We start from the raw sequence: 26,089 nt of genomic DNA, 5'->3' as shown, positions 1-26,089 counted from the left end.
ACTTGAGTTACAAGTTACAACCATTACTAATATGTTCTCAAAACATAGCCCGTTATCCGGCTAAAATTGGTATGGCCACTTATAAAACTGTGAAAGAACGCCAAATTCTTATCCCCTCTGAAATTTAAAGGCTTGACGGCTTTTTTCCAGAGTCCATTTTAATAAAATTGTGTTTTAAAATTAAATAAATAAATGTAATTCGGTTTTTAAGAGGTTCGACCGGTGATTGAACCGGGCGGAATCAGGCTACAGAACGAACAATGAATCCTATTCGTATGTGGTCACAATACAAACATGTTTAATCCATGCCATCCACTCACATCATCAACCTCGACAACAAACACACTACTACATTCGCCGCTCAACCTAAAACCCAATAACATTTTCACACGCAAATGGAGGCAGTGAAGAACGCACAGATCGTGTTGAAGAATTACGTAAATGGGTTCCCCAAGGAGTCCGACATGCTCCTCGTTACTTCAGCCACCATTAACCTTAGGCTTCCGGAAGGTTCCAATGCTGTTCTCGTGAAGAACCTTTACCTGTCATGTGACCCGTACATGCGGATTCGGATGGCCAAAACTGAAGACAGTTACCTTCCATCCTTCACTTCTGGTTCGGTCGGTAACTCCATCTTTATTAATTAGGGTTTTGTTTGTCTCTTTGATTATACATTATGATATAGATTAGAGAAGAATAGGAATTAGGCGTTTATAATAGTCTTCTTATTATTATATTTATTATAAAATTGGTATTATTATTTTAAATGTTTTCATTAATCCAATTACTGCAAAGTTATCGAGATAATAATATTATTATAGTTTTACTATCATACCTGCCCTTTAAGTAAAACTAAAATAAAATTAGTTTTAAGGATAATTTAGTAATTGAAAAGATTTTCTCATTTAATCTCTTCAATTGGGAGGATGAATATATGTTCAAATTTTCTAGTATTTTCTATCCCCTCCCATTCTCTCAATCTCTGGAACATGATATTTTAACACTTTCTCCTCCTTTCCTTCCCCTCCCCTCTTTAAATGAGACTCGGGAACACACCGTAAAGTCAAGGGGCTACAGGACACTTATTATTATTATTATTATTATTATTATTATTATTTTACCACCCTCGAATCTTTCTAATGGACTACTGACTCATCAAATCGTGCTTGGGAAAACCCATACCGAAGACCAATGCCAGTGAACACTTGCTCGATAAAAGCTCGCGCCTCGAAGCTCGGGCTTGTGGCTCGCTCGATAAAATCTCGAATAAAACTAGCTAAAAAACTTGATTTGAAACAACCTGAACTGAGTTGGCTCATTTTTGTAACCAATCCAAAATCGTTTGTGGCTCGGCTCGGGTCATGGCTCGATCTTAGGCTCGTTTAACTTCAAAATCAAGCTCGAGCCTAGCTGAGCTTCCTCGTTTAATTTCGAGCTTGAGCTCGAAACCACCTTAGCTCGACTCGTAAACAGCCCTACTCGAAGGCACGACAGTGTTGTAAGGTAAAGCCCGTTCAGTTCAAAGGATCGAACTAGCTACCGCCCCCTATTCGCCTAGTCTCCGTCGTCACCATGTGCCGCCGAAACTAAATGATGGTGGTGTGGGAATCGAACCTAGGTAATTTGGAACACCAGGGCTCATCCTTACCAATCCACCGCCAGCTCATTGGCAAGGGGCTACATGACATACTAGAGTGAATGACAAAGTGCTATACAAGACCCACTTAAACAGTATCACACATCTGTTAAGATTTAAGACACTGTTACTTATTAGTTATTAACTTATTACACTTGTGTTCGCGGGTTTTCACTGGATATCGAGTATATCTGTTTGATTTACGGGTTGGAAATTACCGAAACCATATCTTAAACCCACCGAAAACTGACTTGAAATATCAACTTAAAGTATTGTAGTAAATTAAAAGAGAATCTGAAGTCTGAACCTTTGTGATGTAATTACTTTGTTGACACCAAATATATCTAACATGCATTTGAAAGACATCAATTTACTATATCAGCTTGTGTTTTGATGTAATGTATGTTAGGATTAAACGCACACACGAAACCGAACACGACACGAAAGCAATAAACGAACACGAGGATTTAACGTGGTTCGGTCTAAACTGACCTACGTCCACGGGTGGCAACTAGGTATATCTTTATTGAGTGACCAAATATTACAAGTACATAATGTTGTTTATATAGAGACTGAACTAGGGTTAGTAAATTATTATGCAAGAAATCTAAACTGGGCCGGGCTTGGGCCCGACCGCCCACACCCGTTTCCTCTTTTGACTTCATATAATAAACCGGGCCAACAAGGCCTACGAACCCAACAATCTCCCACTCGGAGGCCTTGAGTACTCTCGTCTGCACTCCTGATTGTACTTCTGTAATCTGAACATTAAACTTCTTCTAGTTGCCACCGCCTTCTCATCAATTAACCTGAAGGCCCGTTGAAGCTCCCCGGAGCTCCAACACGTCAGTCACGGCTAAAACTGCCCCTGACCCGTTCTCTGTCCCTACCGGCTCCCACTGAAACAAACTACCGGATCCTGAGATACTCTGAGAACAAACACTCTCCATATTCAGCAAGTAATTCACTGGAGAGACTTTTACAGCTGGAATACTGGTTTTCTTAATCCACTGTCGACCTGGAACTGTAACTGAAACACGACCTGTGCTCCCACTGTCACGATGTCCCCCAACTGATTTAACCTTCCTAGCTCGTTCATCCTGAATCTTCACTTTGGCTCTGGGTTTGTTACTTGCAAAACGAACCTTCTTCTGCCCACGAGATTCTGTGAACCGGACTTTGTCTTTCACCAAAACTGGATCCACTCCTTTCGGTGACATATCGACCATATACAACGAGCCCATTTTCTTGCCACGAGCAACCACGAGATTCCCTTTGACTACTTTCCACTGCCCATTCCCGAACTTAACATCGTGCCCTTGGTCATCCAACTGCCCAACTGATATCAAACGTTTCTTCAAACTTGGAATAACCCTCACGTCTTTCAAAGTCCAAGAAGTACCGGCTGAAGTTATCAAATCAACGTCTCCCATACCCGTAACCTCTAAAATATCATCATTCGCTAGTCGAACCTTTCCAAAATCCCCAAATTTAAGATTCTTCATCGTTTCACTACAGTGAGTGGCATGAAACGATGCACCAGAATCCATCACCCAAGCATCAACGCTACTCTCAACACTACAAACCAAAGCCTCATCACTACTGACCCCGTCATCTGTGTCGTCTTCTGTAACGTTCACCTCTTTCTTACCATTCGGACACTGATTCCTGAAGTGTCCTTTCTCTTTACAACCCCAACATTCAATATCCTTACGAGTCTTAGACTGACTCCTCTTCCTGCTCCCACTGCCTCGCTGTTTTCCCCTACCTCTACCTTCTGTGACTAGCATATTGCTTGATGATTCACCTGAACTTCTGCGTCTTGAATCTTCTCCCAGAATCAGATCTCGAATCCCATCGAAAGTAATATTTGTAGACGAACTACAAACTGCAGTCACTGTTTGCGACCAACTGTCGGGCAAAGAAGATAATAACAAGAGGCCTTGAACTTCATCCAAACTTAATGTCAACTGACACTAAGCGGGACAAGATCGAATTTAGATTATTGATATGAGTTGTAACTGACCCACCCTCTTTCATTCTTGTTGTCACTAGCTCTCGGATAAGATAGACTTTATTCGCTGCCGAAGGCTTCTCATACATGTTGGATAGTGCGTCCATCATACCACGGGCAGTGGTTTCTTTCATGATGTTAAACGCCACATCTTCCGACAACGACAAAGTAATACAAGCCCTAGCTTTCTTGTCTAACTTCTTCCAATCTGCTTCTGACAACTTTTCTGGTTTTTCATCCTCAAACACTACATCCAAGTCTTTCTGACAAAGTAGTGCCTCAATCTGCATCTTCCACCAACCGAACTTCTGTCCGTCAAACTTCTGTATCGAAACCTTTCCGTCTTCTGCCATAACAATGACTAAAACGAAAAACTGGATAAAAACAGAGACAGACACAACAATGGCACGAGCCTGAACTTAACGGCTGTTCAACTGAACTCTGTTAAACAATCAACCTATTTAACGCAGTGGAATATTGAACTGAAAATCAGAAACTGAAACTTTAAACTGAAACAATAAACCTGACAAACGCGGTTGGCACTGGTTTTGGTTTCTTTAACGCTTCTTCTAATTGACAACGGTTCTTCAACTAAAACAGGATCTTGATTGAACTGTTATTGGCTCGTTCTTTGCAACTACGATCTTGACCCAAATAATTTCTTTACGGGCTAAACTGCCCAAACTTTGGCCCACACAATCAAATTTGAGCTTACTGCTTCTTTGTTTCTCACGTGGCCCAAAAAAAAAAAAACAAAAACCAACTACCAAATCTAATTTAGTGGGCCCAAACAAACTAGGTCAAAGTCTCCTGCCTCTCTCCAAGAAAGAATTGTTGCTCTTTTCATGGCACGAACTCCAACTCCAAGAAAAATAAATAATACTAACTTTTCTTGATTCAAGTCAATCGCAAAATGCCAAAAAAAAATGAAAATAAATAACACGTCAACCGATCGAGACGGAGCCGCAGGTACACGGTGGTGATGCGTGAACGATTGCTTACGAAAATTAAACAGAACCTCAACTCAGATTGTCGGCACTGAAATAAGATCTCTAGCCGGCAATCCCGTTTCTCTTCTCGACGGCGGCGCAGAAAACCCAACCGGGCGGCGGCGAAACCCAACCTCCGATCTCTGGTGTGGCAGCGACGAACGAAACTGGTTCAACGTGTTCTTCGCGTGATCTGAACCTAAGCTCTGATACCACTTGTTAGGATTAAACGCACACACGAAACCGAACACGACACGAAAGCAATAAACGAACACGAGGATTTAACGTGGTTCGGTCTAAACTGACCTACGTCCACGGGTGGCAACTAGGTATATCTTTATTGAGTGACCAAATATTACAAGTACATAATGTTGTTTATATAGAGACTGAACTAGGGTTAGTAAATTATTATGCAAGAAATCTAAACTGGGCCGGGCTTGGGCCCGACCGCCCACACCCGTTTCCTCTTTTGACTTCATATAATAAACCGGGCCAACAAGGCCTACGAACCCAACAATGTATACCATCTTGCAGCCTATAACAGGATATGGAGTGTCCAAAGTTCTTGATTCCGGGCATTCAAACTTCAAAAAAGGTGACTTAGTTTGGGGATTCACCGGATGGGAGGAATACAGCATCATCAATACTCCCGAGGCTCTCTTTAAGATTGACGATACCGATGTGCCTCTTTCTTATTATACCGGAATTCTTGGTATGTTTACAGATTAAAGTGCGTTTAGTTTGTGTTTTATTGTTTGATTTTGTTTTTCTTTTGGATGGTTATTTAGGTATGCCTGGTATGACTGCTTATGTTGGTTTCTATGAAATTTGTGCTCCAAAGAAAGGAGAGTATGTCTTTGTTTCTGCAGCTGCGGGTGCAGTTGGTCAGCTCATTGGGCAGTTTGCAAAACTGTCGGGATGTTATGTTGTTGGGAGCGCGGGTACAAAGGAGAAGGTCGGTTCTTTGAAAGTTTTATCTTTGACTGCTAATTCATTGTTGCTTATTATGATATATTTTACCTTAGTTTTGAAGTTTGATTTGTTTGTGTATGCGTATTTCATCATTCAAGGTTGATTTGTTGAAGAATAAATACGGGTTTGATGAGGCTTTTAACTACAAGGAAGAGAAAGATCTAAATGCAGCTCTAAAGAGGTTAGCATCAGAATCACTTGGCAAAATGGTCGGTTCGAATTTACTAATTTTTGGTACATGTCGGGTCAGATTGAAGAACCTAACCACTTTTTGTCCAAATTTTATCATATAACCATTTAGAAAAATATTATTTAAAAAAATATAAACTAGTTTTTTGTTATGATTTAGGAAATTTTATGCCTTAAAAAACACACTTCGGGCCACATTCGATCCGTTTGACGTAGTTGGGCCGATAGTCAGATTAGTCTTCTGATATTATTATTTTGTATAATAATTTCAGGTACTTCCCCAATGGCATTGATATTTACTTTGAAAACGTCGGGGGGAAGATGTTGGAGGCAGTACTCTCGAACATGAGATTAAACGGTCGGATTTCAGTCTGCGGGATGATTTCACAATACAACAATCTAGAGCAAGGAGACGGGGTGCACAACTTGTTTTTGCTGGTCGCAAAACGTCTGCTCATGAAAGGTTTCATTGTGGGTGATTACTATCACATGCTTCCAAAGTATATGGAAATGGTCATGCCTTTGATAAAACAAGGAAAAATTTGTTATACTGAAGATGTTGCAGAAGGGCTCGAGAGTGCACCTGCAGCTTTGGTTGGACTGTTTACGGGTAGAAATGTTGGGAAGCAAGTGGTGGTCGTGGCTCGTGAATGAGTCGATGTCGTTAGGGGTTTAACTATATACGATTGGTGTGTTTTTAACATTGAACAAGCATATGTGTTGAATTTGAATGTGGTTTGATTTGGACGAGAATGTGATTGGAAAGAGTAAAGATATGGCAAGTAGTTGGTCAGTTAAATGATGGATGGAGGGTCCGAGCCCTTTATTATTTGCAAATTGCAGTCGTTAATGTTTAGACTCGGCCCGTCATCTTTAAAGGTGTAGACGAGTCGAGTCAACCTCAAACATTTAAACTTACGACAGGAATCAACTTGTTGATTCTTTGTGTTTTCAAATTCGAGTTTGGTTTATTTATTAGTTATTAAGTTTGTTATTATATAAATTTGTGACTTTGAACCTACCTCTATATATTATATATATGATGATTATAACATGTATTATGTAGCTTTCTTAATAGGAATATATATTAAGTTGTTAATCTTATCATAATTAGAAATAACAACTTTTATTATATAGTTGTATATTATCATTAAATAAAAGTTATTGTACTTATACAAATAATCAGTCTGTTTTGGCTTGTAAACTTTGTCAAGTTTGGTATATGAAACTTGGGACGTTTATTAAATAAGCTTAGTACACGGCAGGGAACTTGTTTAATCTGTGTCTTATTTCAAATTTTTAACGAGTCTATCTTGTGTAATTCATCCCTCGTTTACAAGTAGGATTCGGCAATAGACCACTTATGCAGCAATGGCAACATTGATAAATTTATTTTATTAATGATAAATTAAATTTATGAAGATTTGAAATTGGGTTTTTGTAGTGTTTGATTAGAATGCTTTCAACTTTTTAATTAGTTTATACGTTTTGAAGTCAAAATCACTACATTTGAAATATTCAGAGTACATACAAAAGTGATTGTAACATCACCGGCTTTAATTAAAAAAACTAACTTTTGACCGTTGGTATTGATTCTTGAAGCGGCAATCATTTTATTTTAAATAAAAGAGCAAATAGAAAATAACATTAGATAAAGAAAGAGGGAAAAGGAGATAGCTGAAGATTGAATAGTCAACTACTAATGTCTATAAATAAATCGAATATTCAGTAAACTGTTTGCAGTTTTACGTTTGTTTATATGTTCACTTATGCTTGTTTATCCTTGTTCAATTATATTTATTACGTTCGTGAACTATTTGTTCAGATTTTAAATGAACGAACATAAATAAACACAAAATGCTCATTTTTAAACAAACGGACATGAATCATGCTTGTTCGGTTCGTTTACATGCGGATCAATTACTTGATCAATATGAATACCGGTTCAAATAATAAATATATACAACCATCATTTTCAAAATAAATAATAATAAATTTATTTTCCTTATTCAACAATTACTGAATTAATTATTGAGTAGTTGTGATGTATGATAAGTATGAACCTTTGTACACATTTGCATTGAATGGTTGAACCTTAAAACCTGCTAATTAACATCTTTCTATCCAATCCAAAGAACAGTTTCACACACACAAATGGCACAAAACAGATCGTGTTGAAAGACTACGTAAATGGGTTCCCCAAGGAATCCGACATGCTCCTCGTGTTGGGTTTCAACGGTGGTTAGGAACGAAAACGGTCAAATGTCAAAACCGTTTTAGTTAATAATTTCGTTTAAATAGTTATTAATCAATATTAATAATCAAAGATATATAAGCGAACTATAAAAACGCAGCGGAACGATTAAACGATTAACCCGAACCGAAAACCCAAAACCCGGATCCGATTACAACTATTATACGAGTACGATTTAAACATAAATAATAATCAACCATAGATGAGTATTCGATATACCTCGGTTATACACAAACCGGAACAAGAAGAGCTAGATGACACAATTGATAACCAAAGAAGAATCCGGCGGCGGCGGCGGCGGAACTCCGGCAAGACGTATGGCGGCAGCATCAGGTGATTCGGCTCAGATCCGGCAGCTGCAAGGAACGGCGGACGGCAGCAAATAACAACAGCAAGCAGCAGCGGCTTCAGTTCACCGGAAAAACAAGTTCGCCGGAATTTCAAGTTCGCCGGAAAACCGCGAAGAAGGTTTTAACAGCACCGGAGTTAAGGTGGAACTGCGGCGGCCTAAAAAGCACTCGCCGGAAAAACCGGTGGCCGGAAAAAACGGCGCCGGATTTAATGGGCAGCTAGGGTTTCCTTTTGTTTTGTTAAGGTTATCATTAATAACATTATCTTATAATATATATAGTATTATAAGTAGGGTTTAAACAAGTTAAACCAATTCCCAATTAACAAAACAAAGCCTAGTCCATTATCCTGTCTATCTAATTAAATGTGTCGGGCCTAATTAACACTTAAATAGGCCTTATCTCGTCACCCCCGGTGTAACTCAGTCCGGGTCACATTCGGGTCCGTCGCGTTGACTTGACCCGAACCGACCGTTAATTCCAACACCTCGTCACTTCCGACACCATCAACCTCAACCTTCCAGAAGGTTCCAATGACGTTCTGGTGAAGAAATCTTTATCTGTCATGTGATCCGTACATACGTGGTCGAATGAGCAAAACTAAAGGAAGTTACATCGATGCCTTCACTCCTGGTTCGGTTGGTTACTTCATCTTAATTCATTTATTAGACGATTCGGGCTTTGGTTTTCGGTTATAATTAAACGACTTAGAGACCGAGCTTAATCCAGCTCGAGCATAAAAACAAGTTTTTTTAATAAACGAGCCCAAGTCTAAGAGTCACTTGTCGAACTCAGACAGCTTAGATGAGCCTTATTTATATAACTTCAATATTTATTAATATATGAAAATTTATGAGAAAAATAATTAAGTTATTTTATACTATGCCATACACAAAAATTATAATTATAATAATAAATTATTTAATTTACATTTTGTTTATATTTATATGAAATTATTTCTATATATATATAACATAAACTGTAAATATATATAACGTAATTAATAAATAGTGAGCTGAGCTCGATCTCTAGAATAAAGCTCGAAACGTGAAAAACTACTCAAGAACCGAGCTCATGGTCTAGACGAGTGTGGGCTCTACTCGGCTTGTTTACACCCCGTAGTTTAAATTTCCACTCAAAATTATTTGTTCCTAATATTAGTCTAAGTCAATTGATTTTCTAAAGTAAACGCTTGAGAATAATTAATTTTCAATTTGCACTTTAGTAGCCCATTAAAGATAAATTGAATTCGGGTATTCACGGTTGTGTTCGTTTATGTTAGTTTTGTGTTCAATGGTCATTTAGAATGTTAACGAACGAACATAAATGAATACGGACATGTTTATTTCCTTAATAAAGGAACACGGGCAAGAACATTTGTGTGTTTTAAGTATGTGTTTGTTTGTTTTGTTCGGTTAAAGTTAAACAAATAAACCTTGTTCGTGTTTGTTAGATTTGTTTACTAATGGAACCCATTGTTATCTTGCAGCCTATAGAGGGACTTGGAGTTGCGAAAGTCCTCGAATCCGGACATTCAAACTTCAAGAAAGGTGACTTAGTTTGGGGAGGAACCAGATGGGAGGAATACAGTGTAAACGCACCCGAAACTCTGTTCAAGATTGAACATATTGATGTGCCTCTGTCCTATTACACAGGAATTCTTGGTATGTTTTCTGTTGAATTGATTTTGGTTTCGATGTTCGTGTTTGCGCGCACATATATAGACAGAAACTTACATTAAATAATGTATACCAATAGGGTGTAAACGAGCCTAGCCATTCCCGCTAGGCATGTAAACGAACACGAACAGGGGCATGTTCGTGTTTGCTCATTTAACTTTAACTGAGCATGAACATCATGAACACGAACATATAATCGAACAAATTTTGAGGTTCATGTTCGTTCATTAAGAAAATTGGCATGTTCATGTTTGTTCGTTTAAAGCGTACACGAACTTATTTTTAGGCTAGTTCGATAAGTGAAGTTCGGGCTCAAGTTCGATAAGTGAAGCTCAGGCTCGTTTATAAACAAACTTATTTTTAGGCTAGCTAGTGACCCGAACTTGAACAACTCACGAACATGTTAGTTTTCGTGACAAGTACGCACTAGTATTTAGAAGAGGGTTCTTCATGTGTCTTACCTTTCTCATACAGGACGGTAATGACATTGAGTGTACTTTTAAAGCATACAACCAATCGGTTTATTTAACACTTTTGATTATAACTGAATAATATAACTTTTGTAATCATGTCCAAAACTATATTATATAAAAGTACTGAACAAATACTGTTTCGCCTCAACCTCACCCGTAACCATTTGGATTGTTTCTAGGTATGCCTGGTATGACCGCTTATGCTGGCTTCTACGAGGTTTGTTCTCCAAAGAAAGGAGAGTATGTCTTTGTTTCAGCAGCTTCCGGTGCAGTTGGTCAACTCGTTGGTCAGTTTGCAAAGTTGTTAGGATGTTATGTCGTCGGGAGCGCTGGTACAAAAGAAAAGGTTAGTGTGTTCTCAACTTTTGTACCATAGTTTCTACTTATACAATTCATGGGCATACATTTAATATTTTGTATCCAAATCATTTATGTATATTTGTTTCATCACCGAAGGTTGATCTATTGAAGAACAAATTTGGATTTGATGAGGCTTTTAGCTATAAGGAAGAACAAGATCTAGATGCAGCTCTAAAGAGGTTAGCCTGATACATAGACATAGTTGTCACTCGAGATAAGATAAAAATAAAATGGTCACATGCAGCCTCCTAACACGTTTTATAAAGTGATATAATTTTGTATTCGTAGTTGACAGATTAGCGTTTTGAGATGCTTAGTTTTTAAAAGTTAACGTGTTAGGTACTTTCCCGATGGGATTGATATTTACTTTGAGAACGTTGGAGGAAAGATGTTGGATGCAGTACTCCCGAATATGAGATTAAATGGTCGGATTTCAGTATGTGGGATGATTTCTCAGTACAATCAAGAGCAAGGGGACGGGGTGCGCAACCTATTTCACATAATAACAAAAAGTGTGCTCATGAAAGGGTTCATTGTGACTCATTACTATCACATGTATCCAAAGTATATGGAAATGGTTATGCCTTTGATCAAACAAGGGAAGATTTGTTACATTGAAGACATTGCAGAAGGACTCGAGAGTGCACCCGCGGCTTTGGTTGGGCTCTTTTCTGGCAGAAATGTCGGAAAGCAAGTTGTGGTTGTGGCTCGTGAATGAGGCAAGTCGAGTTCTTTAGGATTTCGCTTTGGAGTCTATATACACATACATAGATATATATATTATCCATATACATATGCATACTCTTAAGATGTGACGCGTTATTATAATATTATGAACACGTGTTGGTTTTTGTATTTTCGGTTTGATTTGGTCAAGAACGATAGGATTGGAAACCATCGATGTGTTGAAGAATAATCGTTAAGAAAAAGTACGACGACTGAATGAGCATTTTGTGTAATGAGTTGAATAGATTGAGGTAAATTTGGTTTTAAACGGGCCGGGTTGACCCGCTTTAAAACATTACTTGTAGACTTTAGACTATCTATATTAATCCTAGTTGGTGTTGAAAGAAATTTGATTTTTGTTTTTCATAATCATTCCGGTTCCGGTATCAGTTTAATTAGAGTTGCAATACATAGCAAATTGTTGTTTTTTATGGTTAAGTAAACTCTGATGTAGCAACGGAATGGTAACGTATCTCCCTTTTCTGGGACGATTTTAAGTTTTAACCACCCTCCTTAATTTGGACGCTCTTATACAAAATACATTTAGACTTTGTATACTTGATTATTAGTGTTTTCACGACTAGACTAGCTAGTCAGACTAGAACTCGTTAACACTTGCCCGGTTATACATCTTTGAGCCACTTGTAGTTTGACTGACTAATCATGACAATTATCAGTTGAACCCGCCCTGGTTGGACCGGAAAATCAAAAGAGGTTGCAACTTGCAAAACTTCACTTTTGAAATCAGGATATATGACAAGTAGGCATAAAACAGAAACATGAAAGAAATAAATACAACTAGAAAGGTGTCTGCGCGATGCAGCGGGAAACTGGAAACACATACTTTGATAATTATGTAACAAGTTTTTGGGTGTTTATTATTTCGTTTAAAACTGTGAGATCATTCACCAGTTTGGTTTCACGATTGAAAACGGAGGTGCCGTACATATTGAAATGTTAATTATTTACTTATTTAGTATTAGATATGATATATATTAGACATAGTTAAAATATAGTTAACCACAGTTTTATTTAATACGAGCAAACTCGTCTATTACAACTTTAATTTAGTCAAATTTCTAGGGTTTTTTTTTATATTTTTTGTTCTTGTTATTATTTCGCCTTCTATTTATTCTAATAAGGTTTATTATTTATATGACCAAAGTTATCTTTGCTCATAGTATGATTCTCTTAATAATGTATTAGTTGATGATTAGTTTAAAGTGAAGGTATATGCAGATTAATAATTCTTGTTTTAAATTTTAAACTCAATTTTTTTATCGAAGTACAAACTAAATCAGAACCTAATCGTTGGTAACGGTTCGGTTTAGTTGGGTTTTATTTAGAAACAGTTTAGATTCGGTTTTCGACGACAAAAAAACGTGTAAAGTTGACTCATTGTTAAATTAAAAAACCATCAAAAGCAAACCGCACACACTTTTGCATAATTTTTTTTACTTTGAAAAATATAGCAATATGATACTCAAATTAAAGATAATAAAATGCTCGTTTTTATGATGTCATTTATTTTAAAAAAATATTAACGTACGAAAAGTTATGACCGTTTAAAAATCGTGGGGTAGTTGGGTTAAAAATGAAAATAAAATAATATATATGTAAAAGACTAAGGACCAATTGTGTAATTTTAAAGGATGAATTTTGTAATTATTTGAAGACATTGCAAATGAACGTGAGATTTGATGTTAGAATGACATTTGTGCCCCTAATTAATGTTGTACCTCATGCATTAAATGTTATAAATTACTTAAAAAAAACGTCTTAATTTGCCCATCATTAGTATATTATATATAGTATAGATAAACGGATTTTGACTACCCCAGAAAAATAAGAAAGGATATAGTCATTGCCCATTGGTACAATGTTTTTTTTCTTTTCCAACTTTTTTTTTGAACGGCCAACTAAGTAACGTCGGGTACCCCGTACGCGGCCTCCATTGGCTAAAGGTAGCCCGAGCCGGCCACTAGTCCGGACGGACGGAGAGCGGTCCACCTGTTGAGGGATTCACCGGATAAAACCCGACCCCCATGCCCGCCAAACGGCACGACAGCGAGGAGCCAGTAAAACCGGGTGAGATCAGGACTCGAACCCTGGCAAGCCAGGGTCATCCCTCATATCTCCCATATAAGTTGGTGGTAGTAAGGTTTGATCCTCCTACCTCTCACTTATTTTTTTTTCTTTTCCAACTGACTACAAAAAAGTTAAGTTTGCTTTTTCTTAAAAAAAAACACCTTGCTTTTATACAAAAAAAAATGAACAAATTTTAGTGATTAAAGTGGACCCTCTCGATCCTTCCTTAGTTTCGCCCTCGAATGCAGTAGTTTTACATAAAATATCTTTATCTTGTATATGTTTCTATTACTAAATTTGTTTCAACCTTAAATTGGTTATAATAATATATAACTGGATTAAATTTATATATATCCTTACAAACATTAGCAATATCATATATGCCCGAACAAAACTTAAAATATCATATATGTTCTTACAAAGTAATTAAAATATCATATACGCCCTTATAAAAAAAAGTTAAAAGTATCATGTATATCCCTATTCATTAATAACAATTTAATAAATGACTATTTTAGCGTTACTTTTATAAAAGTTTTAACGTTCATATACGCCCATTTTTTAACGAATAGACTATTATACCCATTTCTATTACATAATGTGTTTATACCATATGTTATTATTTTAATTTTGATAGACGTCTCTCATCTTTGACGACAACCAAATCGCCTCTTCTCACTTCTTCAAAATTGCGAACTCGTAGAAGGTTTATCGCATCGAATGGTCTATGTTGTAAACATTTTATCGCATTTAATCGAATAAGAGTAATATGCTGATTTTTACGTTGTTTCTGAAGAATTAGGTACATGTGATATATTATTAACTTCGTAAGAGCTTATACAATACTAGTTTGAGACCCGTGTACTACACGAGTAGTTTTGAAAATACAATATTTAATAAGTAATCAGTATACAAGAAATAATAAACCCGTTAAACACTATTAATATAGTCATTGTACAATAGTTTTTAAAACAATTTTAAAGTAAAAGATAATTATAAATATCAAATATTTGAAAAAGAATATAGGAAGTAAATAATAAATTAGCAAATTTTGAAGAATAAATTGTAAGAATGGTAACTATTATTTTACTATTATAAGTTTGTTAAAATGGATGAGGTTTGATGTAGAAGTGAAAAGTGAAAAGTGAAAAACTTATAGTCTTTTATTAGAGTACTAGTTTTTATCCCCCGTATTATGGGGGTTGTTTTATATTGTTTATTCTAATATTTATTATTTTTTGAATCTATAACTTTTTTATTGTATGAAAGTTAATAATATATTTGTGTTTGATGATAAATTGTTTCACAAATAAATAAGATGTTATAACATGGTCTAAAAGCTATATGGTTTTGATGAGACCCAAGACCCATTTATTTTTTTTACTATAAAATTGGTTTTTTAATTATAAATAATATTTATGAAATTTAATAATATACTTATGGTTTGATGAGACCCAAGACCTGTTTATTTATTTTTACTATCAAATTGGTTTTTTTAATTTAAATAATATATATCTTTTTTAAAATAAATAAGATATTAATTTATATTATATCCTATTATATAGGATTTTCACATCAATAATTTGGTGAGAATAATTTTAATTTAATGAGATGTTATAACCTGTTTAAGGAATATCTGGATTTGGTAATACCCATACCCATGAATTAGGGTCAAATGCATGAGAAGCCTCCATTTAAAAATCAAGCAATCTGGTGACTCCAAAAAAAGAGGGAGCGACCACATCATGACACGTAGGATGTTTATGTCTTTGTTTATATATATTATAGATATATATTTTTAGTTTTACATAGATATATGATATTTTTTAATATTGGTAAAAGTATATATTAAGTTGGCCTTTATGAAATGTTGTGTATGCCTCATCCTTTATCCTATTGGCTCCATGTTTCACCCAAGGATTTCTCACACAAACTGTCAATCATTTCCTTCTTACCTTCTACATATCATCACCATATTTATAAGATTACAATTTTGGGTGAGTTACTGCTTTGTGTGTTGTAAACTTTGCAGTGGTAGTTGTACTTTGTTGTCATGAGTGAGTTTGTGCTTCATTTGTTGTAAGGTAGGCAATTGGTCATGTACTCTATTTTATTATTGTACATACTGCTTTCCCTTTCACATGTGAATATGATATCACTTTACACGTGTTTCAGGCATATTCAAAACATGAAAAAGTGGGTTATTCACAAACACGCGTTGTTCATCTACGTTGCCACCATCTCTCATGGCAGAACACCCACTTCATTGTTGTATCAATAAACCAGCAAATGGTTTCTAAAAACCATTAAAATCTATCACTATAAAGCAGCAAAACTATCTCTACCATTCTAAAATCTATTTCACAGATGGTCGGATTAGGCCTTTACAACAAACTTCCGACGTAGTGATGTGTAGTTCCCAATGATTGGTAGAGCTCTACCGCTGAGCCGAACCTCCGGAGACCTTCAAATAGCTCTAAAAGACAACGATATGGAGTGACAAATTAATAATGGGGCTGACAGCGACATCAATCGACAATGAACCAGCTATGATCGGATGAGGTGTTGCAAATCCGTAGAAGCGGTCACCGGTCGCCAATAATCCAAAACCTTCGAGACTCAAAGGCTTCGAACGCCTAGCCTTTGCCTCCAAGAATGCCGGCTAGGTTCCGGCGACCCTTTTGAGCTTCCGGTGAAGCTCCGACGAGCAGAATCTATAATATGGCGTGTCCCGATTTCGTTTTTCAAGATCCATAATTTCTGATGAATTTAATATAGGGTAGAAAGAGAGGATAGAAATGTTATTGTATGAGATATATGTGTGTAATATGCATTGTTACAGTAATCTTATGGCATGTGTTTTTTTATTTTAATTTTTAAATTAAGGTGACCTAGGAAAGGTGCACCAATATATGTAATATCAGTTAAAACTGTAAACATTTGTTTTTTTAGGTTGTATTACATGTGCATAAGGCTGAGGGGTGGGGGGGGCGCAAGAGGGGGCGCGAGTGGGGGCGCCAGCCAATAATATTGTGACGTGTGGCAGAGAGAGAAACTTGATAAGATGGGTGTTGGTTGTGGTGCTCGCGCCCCGGGACATGGTGTGGAGGGGCGCGAGCGGTTTTTTTTTTTATTTTTTTATAAATGTATTAAAAAACGTATTATTAAAAAAACTCATAAATTATTTAAAAAAACACACATTAATTAAAAAAACACATTAATATCTAAAAAAAATTAAAGTACTAAAAAAACATTATTCTTATTCTTCGGCTTGGTCTTCTTCGATCAACCTCTTCCGGATACGTTCCTTTTGTTTTTCCATCAACATTTGGTCGACCGGATTTAGGTTACTGAAGTCTCTTGTAAGGAATTCCACATATCTCATTCTTTTTTTTTTTCCTTTTTGTCATTAGAGACCACCTCCATGGTTTTGTTGAATTTATTGAGGGATTCAACAAGATCGTTGATGTTTACGGCTTCCCCCTCAGCCGGTTTTTTGCCCCTGGCGTCCCTTCCCAGTGGCCGCCTCCTCGGCGGTGAAGACGTTTCCTCCCCCGCAACGTTTAGGTCGACCATAAATCGTCGTAACTGTAATCTGAATCTAGGTTTGGGTACCAATTTCCAGCCATGTTTTTAAAAAAAGGTTTGGAAGATGGGGTGATTTTGGGTTTTGGGTGTGGTATGTGATATTGGTATGTGATATTGGTGTTGGTTTGGGTTTGATATAGGTTTAATAGAGAGAAAAAATTGTATGTTATTATATAGAGAAAAAAAATCGGGTTTGATATAGGTTTGATATTGGTATGTTATTATATAGAGAAAAAAAAAATTTTTTTTTAATAAAAAACGAGCCCAACGGCTCTATTCACGCAACCCAAGAACCCTTCACGCCATTCCCAGCCGCTAGCCCATCCGCGCCTGTCTCTTTTTCCTCGCTCGCGCCCCTCTCGCGCCTCGGTGGTGTGGTGCTCGCCCCCCGGGGCGCGAGCGGAAGGGCTTTCGCGCCCCTTCTCGCGCTCCGCACCCCTCAGCCTAATGATTGCCATTTGCTTTGTTTGTTTTTGATAGATCCATTAGTTTGTTGCTACAGTGTGGCTGATGTCACTATGTTAGTTATTTTGACCGTAATTAGACCATGTGTACTCGTAAAGCTTCACATCCAGGGGTTATGCGCCACGTGGCGCCTAGTCAGAGTTATGGTTTTGTACAAAAACAGGCTATAGTCATAACTCTCCACATCCAGGGGTTATGCGCCACGTGGCGAACAGTCACTTTTACACTTTTTGTTTTTTTTTTTTTAATTTTTAATAAGAATAATCAAATAACAATAATATTTTATTAAATAAATATTAGTCGTCCTCGTCCTCCTCATCATCCTCATCATCGTTGTCGTTGTCTTCATCGTCGTCGTCCTCGTCCTCCTCATCGTTTTCACCAGGCAGAGGCCGATACATCCAAAGATGTTTGACCAAATCCTCCTTTAGTGCGTTATATATCTCTCTTGACCGCACGGAATCCGAGTTTTCGAGTCATTGTTCCATACTTGCCGGAGTCCGTGGTGGATCCGGGTCCGGTATGAAAGTTGGACATATTGCTCTTCCCTCGTCCTCGATGATCATGTTATGCATTATGATACACGCATACATAGCACATCTCATTCTTTCTAAAGACCACAGACGACAAGGATTTTTAACATAATGCCATCGTTGTTGAAGAACACCAAAACACCTCTCGATATCCTTTCTCGCAGACTCTTGCACTTTCTTAAAATACTGTCTTTTTTCATCCATCGGGTCTCTGAATGTTTTAACAATTATCGCGAACCTGGATAAATTCCATTACCCAAATAGTACCCATGATCGTAGAAGTTATCGTTAGCCCAATTGCACTCGTAACGGAACTCATATACTGTGTCGCGAGCATAATCGCACTCGTAACCGCCCGTTCCTCCTCCACGTCCTCGGCTTGTTGGTCGGGCCCGAAAAACTGTTTATATATAGATGGAGGATCCATATATAGTGAATTTGGTGTAAAGGAATTTTTATAGAGTTGAAAGAGAATTTTTATAAATTTAATGAGGTTTGATTGAGGATGAAATGGTTTAATATATAGGAAATAATTTTATTTTTTTAATTTTCCAACGGTCAATTTTGCAACGGTCAAACATTGGATTTTGTGTCATTCTAGCGTTGTATATAAAACGCTGCCAAATTTGAAATCAACATAACGCAGGGGGGCGGTGTACCCCCCGCGTTTTCGTCCTTCACGCTACACACAACGCACCCATTACGGGTGGTCTTATCTATTTGTAGTGTGTACAGTTTTGTTCGGATGTTGGAGGTTAGTGTCTATAATGCTTAACACGTATAGTCACATCTAGAGTTCACTATTTTTTTAACATGTTTTTGTTACATTAGTAACAGTGGGATACTTTTAGTTTCTTTTAATACAAGTTATTGGCACTTGAACTTGAACTTCCTGTAAAACTCGCACGACGCGCGGGTTCAAAAAAACTAGTTCTATATTTATTTTTGGTAACCAAATTATTTATTATAATAAACTATTTGGTTTTTCTATCACGATGATACTTCTCGATGGTTTATTATTTTCATAATAAAAAATAATAATTTTATATTCTTTATTCAACTACTCTCTTTTCATATTAACATGTAAAAAGTTAACATTAAGTATTGCTTCCACTGAATTCACCACACTACTGGTGGAGAGACTTGGGTTCTTTAATGAATATCCAATTTTAATCCTCACTTGTCACTTTTGATAGATTATGTTAATGATTGATTTAAGCTAGGCTTTGAGAGGTTGTCAGTTCGAATCTCGAGTCCACCCATGTTTTAGTCCTACCGTGTGTTACGTCAAAAAGAATACAATAACTTAACAGTTAACACACAAGAAATTCGTCGTTTGAAAAAATAAAAAATAAAATGGCATTGCTTCCATCGAGTGATTACTTTGTTTTTGTATTATAAAAATTGGCCACTAACCAAAAAGAACAAAAGTAGTTGGTTACTTTCGACAAATACAAAGTAGCAGCAGCTGGTCAGGACTCATGTGCCAACTGTGTACTTAAAAACTCCATACTGCTCGTCGTTCATCTTTCTACTCACAAATGGCACAAGTGAAGAACAAGCAGATCGTGTTGAAGGACTACGTAAATGGGTTCCCCAAGGAATCCGACATGCTCCTCGTCACTTCCGCCACCATTAACCTCAACCTTCCAGAAGGTTCCAATGCCGTCCTCGTGAAGAATCTTTATCTGTCATGTGATCCGTACATGCGTGGGAGAATGAGAAATTGATTCCTTCACCCCGGGTTCGGTCAGTGACTTCACATTCATCGGTTTATTCAATAAATTGTTTATAAAACGAATTAATTAAAGATTATTTCTTTGGGTTACGATTTTCAATAATTTGTTTATACTAGGAACATTATAAATTTGTGTATTTAAAGTAGGGGTGACAATCTTGACCCAAACCATTTCAAATGAGTCAATTTGGGTTCTTTCAAAAACCATACGGGTTGGTTTAGGTCATAGATTTTATCAAGATGGTCAAAATGCGTCACTTGAAATTCCACTTTTTTATTTTCGGGTCAAAATGGGTGGATGTGGGTTAGTGTATTAAGGAAAGTGGCAAAACGAGTTTTCGGTTTCTTTTTGGTCGATTTCGGATTCGTTTTCGGTTTTTTGTTTTGTTTTGGCCGGTTGTTCAGTTTCGTGTCTGTTCATTTTCAGTTTTTTAGTTTCATTTTGATCGATATTTCCGGTTTCGATCAATTCGGTTAAGATTTGGATTTTTCTTTCGTTTTCGTCGACTTTTCGCTTTCGGTTCATTTCTTTTTTTTTAATAGGACAACGGAGGAAACGTTTAATTTTTTTAATTTTTTTGTTTTTGATTTATATTTTGAGTTATTATATTTTTAGTAATTTTTTTGAGGGGTTTTTATTAAAAATAATTCAAAAAAATTAATAAAAAAATCATAACTCAAAAACAAAAAAAGTAAAAAAAAAACTAATACGTTTCCTCCGTTGTCCTCGTTAAAAAAAAAAAAAAAACCCTACCCGAAGCTTCTTTTGACCCATTCCAACCTTGACCCGTTCCGACCCGAACCAAAACAACCATTTTTTTAATTGACCCGGTCCGACCCTAACCCGTTCCGACCCATGACCCGTTTCGATCCAACCCAACCCATTTGCCACCCCTAATTTAAAGTGTAAAAATGAGAAATAAACTGCATATTGATTTTGATTAGGTTAGTTTATGTCCATCCGGATTTGTGGGTGAATTGATGATTATTATTCTTGAATTAATATGTAATCGTTTGTGTTCGCTAGTGTCGTTTTTGTTTGTTTGCCAGTTAGGGTCGTTTATGTTCGTTTTTTCCATTAATGTCTGTTAGTATCCGTTAGTGTTCGTTTGCCCATTAGTGTCTATTTGTCTTTGTCCGGATTTGTGGGCGAATTTGTGTGAATTAATATGTAATCGTTTGTGTTCGCTAGTGTCGTTTCTGTTTGTTTGCTAGTATGTCTGTTAGTATTCTTTAGTGTAAGTTTGTGTTTGTTTGTCCATTAGCGTCCTTTAGTTTAATTTAGTGTTTGTTTGTCCATTAGTGTTTGCTTGTACATGTGTTCATTAGCGTGCATTTACAATATTATTAACGAACGAACACGAACGAACGAACAAAAACACGCTCAATTCCTTAATGAAGGAACACGGACACGAATTTTCATTCGGTAGAGAGATCATGAACCGTGCATTTGTTCGAGAAAAGGTTAATGGACGTACATGAACAAGGTCTCGTCAGATTCGGTTCGTTTACAGCCCTACTGCTAGCCCATTTTGGATTGTAAAACCAAGTCTTTTTTATAAACTACATTGATTGATCTTGGAGTCAAAATATTACTACGCATAATCCGTTGAACATGGCTAGGTAGCTACACAACCTCAGGCGCAAGGAACCCAAAAGTATCGAATGCAAAAGGAATAACACGTGTTGGTTTTTAATGCACACTTTAAATGTATATTTACATAATCATAACTATTTTATACGAAATTATGATAAAAATAATTATCTAATATATATTACATTATATTATATATGAAATTAAAATTATAAAGTATAAATATGATCATAAGTGCATATGAATTAGTTGATGAATAATAAACAACCCGAGGTCAAGCTTTGGAAATAGAGCTCGACTTGGCTCGGTTTCTTAAGATGATTCATCCACTTGGTACAGTACATGTGCTAATTGAAATATTATTAAAGAACATAATGTGCTTTTTCTGCTAGTGTTTTGATGTAAATTTTACCATTTTGCAGCCTATAGAGGGATTTGGAGTAGCTAAAGTTATTGATTCTGGGCATTCAAACTTTAAGAAAGGTGACCTAGTTTCGGGAATTACTGGATGGGAGGAATACAGCATTATTAAAGCACCCGAGTCTTTAGTCAAGATTGAAGATGCCGATGTGCCTTTATCTTATTATACAGGAATTCTTGGTATGTATTATGTTTAATTTGATATTATGCGGAGTCCTAGATGGTCTGGTTTATGGCATCTAACACAATAATTATTGTATCTGACATTATCATAGTTAGACATGTAAGTAAAACCAAAGTAGTTATTATATCTAATGATGTATTCCCCAAACTGTTAACCTTCATGGCAAGTGCACACTTAGGGTTGTAAACATGCCAAGTCACTCGTAAGCAACTCAAGATAGGCTCGTTAAAAGCTTGAAATGAGCTCGAGTATGAGCCTCACTTGGCTCACGAGCCTAAACATGCCTATTATTTATTCAATATATTAAACATATATTTACATAATAATAAATTAATAATTATTGTATAAAAAATAATGATAATAGTTACTAAATAATATATTATGTTATATATAAAAATTACAATCACAAATACATAAAATATATATCAATTATAATATAAAAATATAAAAGATATCTACTAATGTATGTAAACTAATGTTTACTGAGCCAAGCTTGAACCAAAAGCTCGAGCTCCTGTAGGTTAAACGAGCCGAGCTTGAGCCTAATTGAGCTCCAGCTTGGCTCGGCTCGTTTTCACCTCCTAGGTGCAACAGTAATTAGACAAAATTAAGAGGATTTTTCATGTGTCTTCCTTTTACTTAAAGTGAGTCTGATTCGGGTTATGTTTCCTCTTGACATGTCAAACCGGTAGAATGAAGAAAAAATAGCTAAAAAGTACATGTCATACAAGTCAAAAGTCGCACAAAGTGTACTTTTAATGCTTACAATCTCTTAATTATGTTACTTAAAGTTTAGATTACAACTGAAATAACAGTCTTTGTAATCATGCATCACACTAATGATTTATAAAATGCGTTGGACAAATAGTGCTTCAGGTCAATCCGGCCCGTTAGCCCAATTTGCCACCTCTACGGCTCTACTTTCAGTTCCTCGTGATTTTTATCTTGGATTGTTTTTAGGTATGCCTGGTATCACCTCTTACGTCGGTTTCTATGAGATTTGTGCTCCAAAGAAAGGAGAGTATGTCTTTGTTTCAGCAGCTTCAGGAGCAGTTGGTCAGCTCGTTGGTCAGTTTGCAAAGTTGTCAGGATGCTATGTTGTTGGAAGTGCTGGTTCAAAAGAAAAGGTCTGCGTGTTTTAAACGTTTACCATAGTTTCTTCTAATTCCTTGCTACAAATTTGATGATTTTTTTTTGTCTAAACCATTTTTGTATTATATCATCATTAAAGGTTGATCTGTTGAAGAATAAATTTGGATATGATGAGGCGTTTAACTATAAGGAAGAGCAAGACTTAGATGCAGCTCTAAAGAGGTTAGCCTGAAACATAGTTGTCACTTGTCACACAATGATGATAATAATAATAATGAAAAAGTTAAAAAGAGAAAACAGCCAAACCTTAGAATGGCCCGCAGATTGTAATGTAATTATTGAAATAATATAACTATTCTCTTTGTATCTAACACTTAATCTTCATAAAAAAATCTTTAAAAAAGTTATGGACGAATTGTGTTCCGGGCCAACTCAACAAACACTTTTGACCTGTTATAAAGAGCTGATCCGTGCCCAAGCTCGAGCTCAGCTCTTTTATAGATCCATTTCCAAAGCCCGAACCGGCTCGTTTATCATGTATTGATTTTTTATAACTATATTTATATATCAATCAATCAATCAATCATGCCCAGTAAAATCCCACCGACAGCAAAGCTATAAGTAGGGTCTGGGGAGGGTGGGATGTAGGCACACCGTACCTCTATCCAAAGGAATAAAGAGGTGGCTTCCAGAGAGACCCTCGGCTCTAAGTACATGTGTATGAAGCAAAATAAAGGAAATCAAAGTTTAACAGTTATATAAAAACTACTACTAATTATAATAAATTAATAATAAGATCACAGTTTAACAGCTATATAAAAGCTAATAATAATTATAATAATAATAATAATATTATAATTATAACTTTATATATAAAATAATATATATTATTCTGTTTTTATCATAGTTTTATACATAACAATCATTGTTATATAAATATATTAAATAGAGGTTATATAAATAATAGGGTCGCAAGCCTAGTCAAGGTCAAGCTAGTTTATTAAATGAGCTCCAATATAAGCTCGAGCTTGTTTAGACTCAACTTGATTCAAACATAATTAATGTATATGCTCATTAAATGACTATTTTGCCCTTAACACGTGGCAGGTACTTTCCCAATGGAATCGATGTTTACTTTGAGAATGTCGGGGGAAAGATGTTGGACGCAGTACTCTCAAATATGAGTTTTAATGGTCGGATTTCAGCTTGCGGGATGATTTCACAATACAATCTAGAGCAAGGGGAGGGGGGTGCGCAACCTAACGCACATAGTAACAAAAAGTCTGCGCATGCAAGGGTTCATTGTGAGAAATTACTTTCACATGCTTCCAAAGTATATGGAAATGGTTATGCCTTTGATCAAACAAGGAAAGGTTAGTTACATTGAAGATGTTGCTGAAGGGCTCGAGAGTGCACACGCGGCTTTGATCGGGCTCTTCTCTGGCAGAAACGTCGGGAAGCAAGTGGTGGTTGTGGCCCGTGAATGAGTGGACATTTTGTATGCTATATACAGCATGCATACCTTTTATGAACATGTGTGGACTGTTTGTATTCTTGTTTTACTAATTTGGTCAAGAATGAGTCGACACTTTCATTTCCATTTAAAATATAAACGATCAACCATGATTTCGTGTTAATTTCCCTCAATTTATAATGTAAATTATTTGTTTTCACTAGTTTCTTCTCTTTCAAATGAAACTAAAAACAATTTTCCGCATACATATAAAAGTTTAGCTAGTAATTTTACCCATGTGTTGCGGCAGTTTGATTCACACGTCGCGACTCTGTATTCGAAAACTAGGTTAATGATCCGTGTTCAACACTGGTTGAAATAAATAAATTTATTCAAACAACTACACAAAGTGTAATACGAAAAATATGTTCAAGATTTTATTTAAAGATGTATCATATTGTAGAATAAATTGCACATTACACAAATATAAAAATAACAATTACATGTTAGAAGTTTCACAAATCCCTCAATATTTATTTGTATACAACATTTGTAGTTTAATTTATAAGTTTACCCCCTCATTAAAAAAAGTCATAGTTTCACTCGGTGTCTGTTTTAACTATGAATAACGCAACATACAAACCCAGACTAAAAACATGTTATATAAGAAACAAAAAACCCTTGGTTGTAGGTTAAGAAATGTTCGAGTCACTGCGCTAACATAAAAATTTACATACAATGCATAGGCTGTAGGGTAAATCTGGATAAAATTAGCAAGTAATGCTGACTTTTGTTATTCAAGTCATGAGAGTAAATAAACAGAGAGTTTTAAAAAGAAAACTAATTGGTCTATGGACAAAAGGGACACAAATTGGCAAAATTGCATACTTGTTCTTTTAATAACAAAATGTTACCATTGGTTAATATTAGAAGGACTAAGTGCAATCCCAAAACGATGCATTGCATAATTTCCTGAAGCAAGTTAAGAAACTCAAGGTATAAACCTGAAAGAATATCCTCCAATAGCACTTAAAGAACTTTCATTGTGTTCAATAATTATTCACAATCTAAAACCAAAAATCATGAATGGCACCACCATTTAATAAAAAAAGTTAAAAGCTTGTACACAAAGAAGATACAAGATTCCAGGATATACTTGTCATGCCCATATTATTTAAGATCATGCGGATAGTCTAGCGTTTCCGCATCAGTGTTTGGTTAACCTGAATGTGAAAAATGACATGTTATATCTCTAAATGGGTATAACAGGTCAAATGTTTCTGAAATAAAAT

At 36.1% G+C, this 26,089-nt stretch overlaps 1 protein-coding gene and 2 pseudogenes across 3 annotated transcripts; all 3 read left to right on the top strand.

Moving 5' to 3' along the window:
* Nucleotides 1-261: 261 nt before the first annotated feature.
* Nucleotides 262-6,671, top strand: LOC143555059 (2-alkenal reductase (NADP(+)-dependent)-like). Its single transcript, XM_077044692.1, has 5 exons — nt 262-620; nt 5,174-5,351; nt 5,428-5,594; nt 5,710-5,792; nt 6,073-6,671. Exons 1-5 carry the CDS (start codon nt 396-398, stop codon nt 6,452-6,454), a joined length of 1,035 nt encoding a protein of 344 aa, XP_076900807.1. The 5' UTR covers nt 262-395; the 3' UTR covers nt 6,455-6,671.
* A 1,637-nt stretch (nt 6,672-8,308) lies between these two features.
* LOC143555044 (2-alkenal reductase (NADP(+)-dependent)-like) lies at nt 8,309-11,890 on the top strand (annotated as a pseudogene). The gene is made up of 6 exons (XR_013139137.1): nt 8,309-8,387; nt 8,899-9,042; nt 9,894-10,068; nt 10,736-10,902; nt 11,013-11,095; nt 11,256-11,890. The product of XR_013139137.1 is annotated as a 2-alkenal reductase (NADP(+)-dependent)-like (transcript).
* A 7,965-nt stretch (nt 11,891-19,855) lies between these two features.
* LOC143555061 (2-alkenal reductase (NADP(+)-dependent)-like) lies at nt 19,856-24,917 on the top strand (annotated as a pseudogene). Its single transcript, XR_013139143.1, has 5 exons — nt 19,856-20,065; nt 22,071-22,248; nt 23,213-23,379; nt 23,484-23,566; nt 24,452-24,917. The product of XR_013139143.1 is annotated as a 2-alkenal reductase (NADP(+)-dependent)-like (transcript).
* The last annotated feature ends 1,172 nt before the right edge of the window (nt 24,918-26,089 follow it).

Source organism: Bidens hawaiensis, unplaced genomic scaffold, assembly GCF_021521415.1.
Source record: "Bidens hawaiensis isolate Kalapana, Puna unplaced genomic scaffold, B.hawaiensis_p1.1 tig00017951_1, whole genome shotgun sequence".
Taxonomy (NCBI): domain Eukaryota; kingdom Viridiplantae; phylum Streptophyta; class Magnoliopsida; order Asterales; family Asteraceae; genus Bidens; species Bidens hawaiensis.
The sequence above is the reverse complement of the archived record's forward strand: the minus strand, read 5'-3'. Positions and strand labels throughout refer to the sequence as shown.

Coding starts and splice junctions, on each gene's coding strand:
- LOC143555059 (XM_077044692.1), top strand. CDS start 396: ATGGAGGCAGTGAAGAACGCACAGATCGTGTTGAAGAATTACGTAAAT. Junction 5,352..5,427: donor TTATTATACCGGAATTCTTG/GTATGTTTACAG, acceptor ATGGTTATTTAG/GTATGCCTGGTATGACTGCT. Junction 5,595..5,709: donor GCGCGGGTACAAAGGAGAAG/GTCGGTTCTTTG, acceptor TCATCATTCAAG/GTTGATTTGTTGAAGAATAA.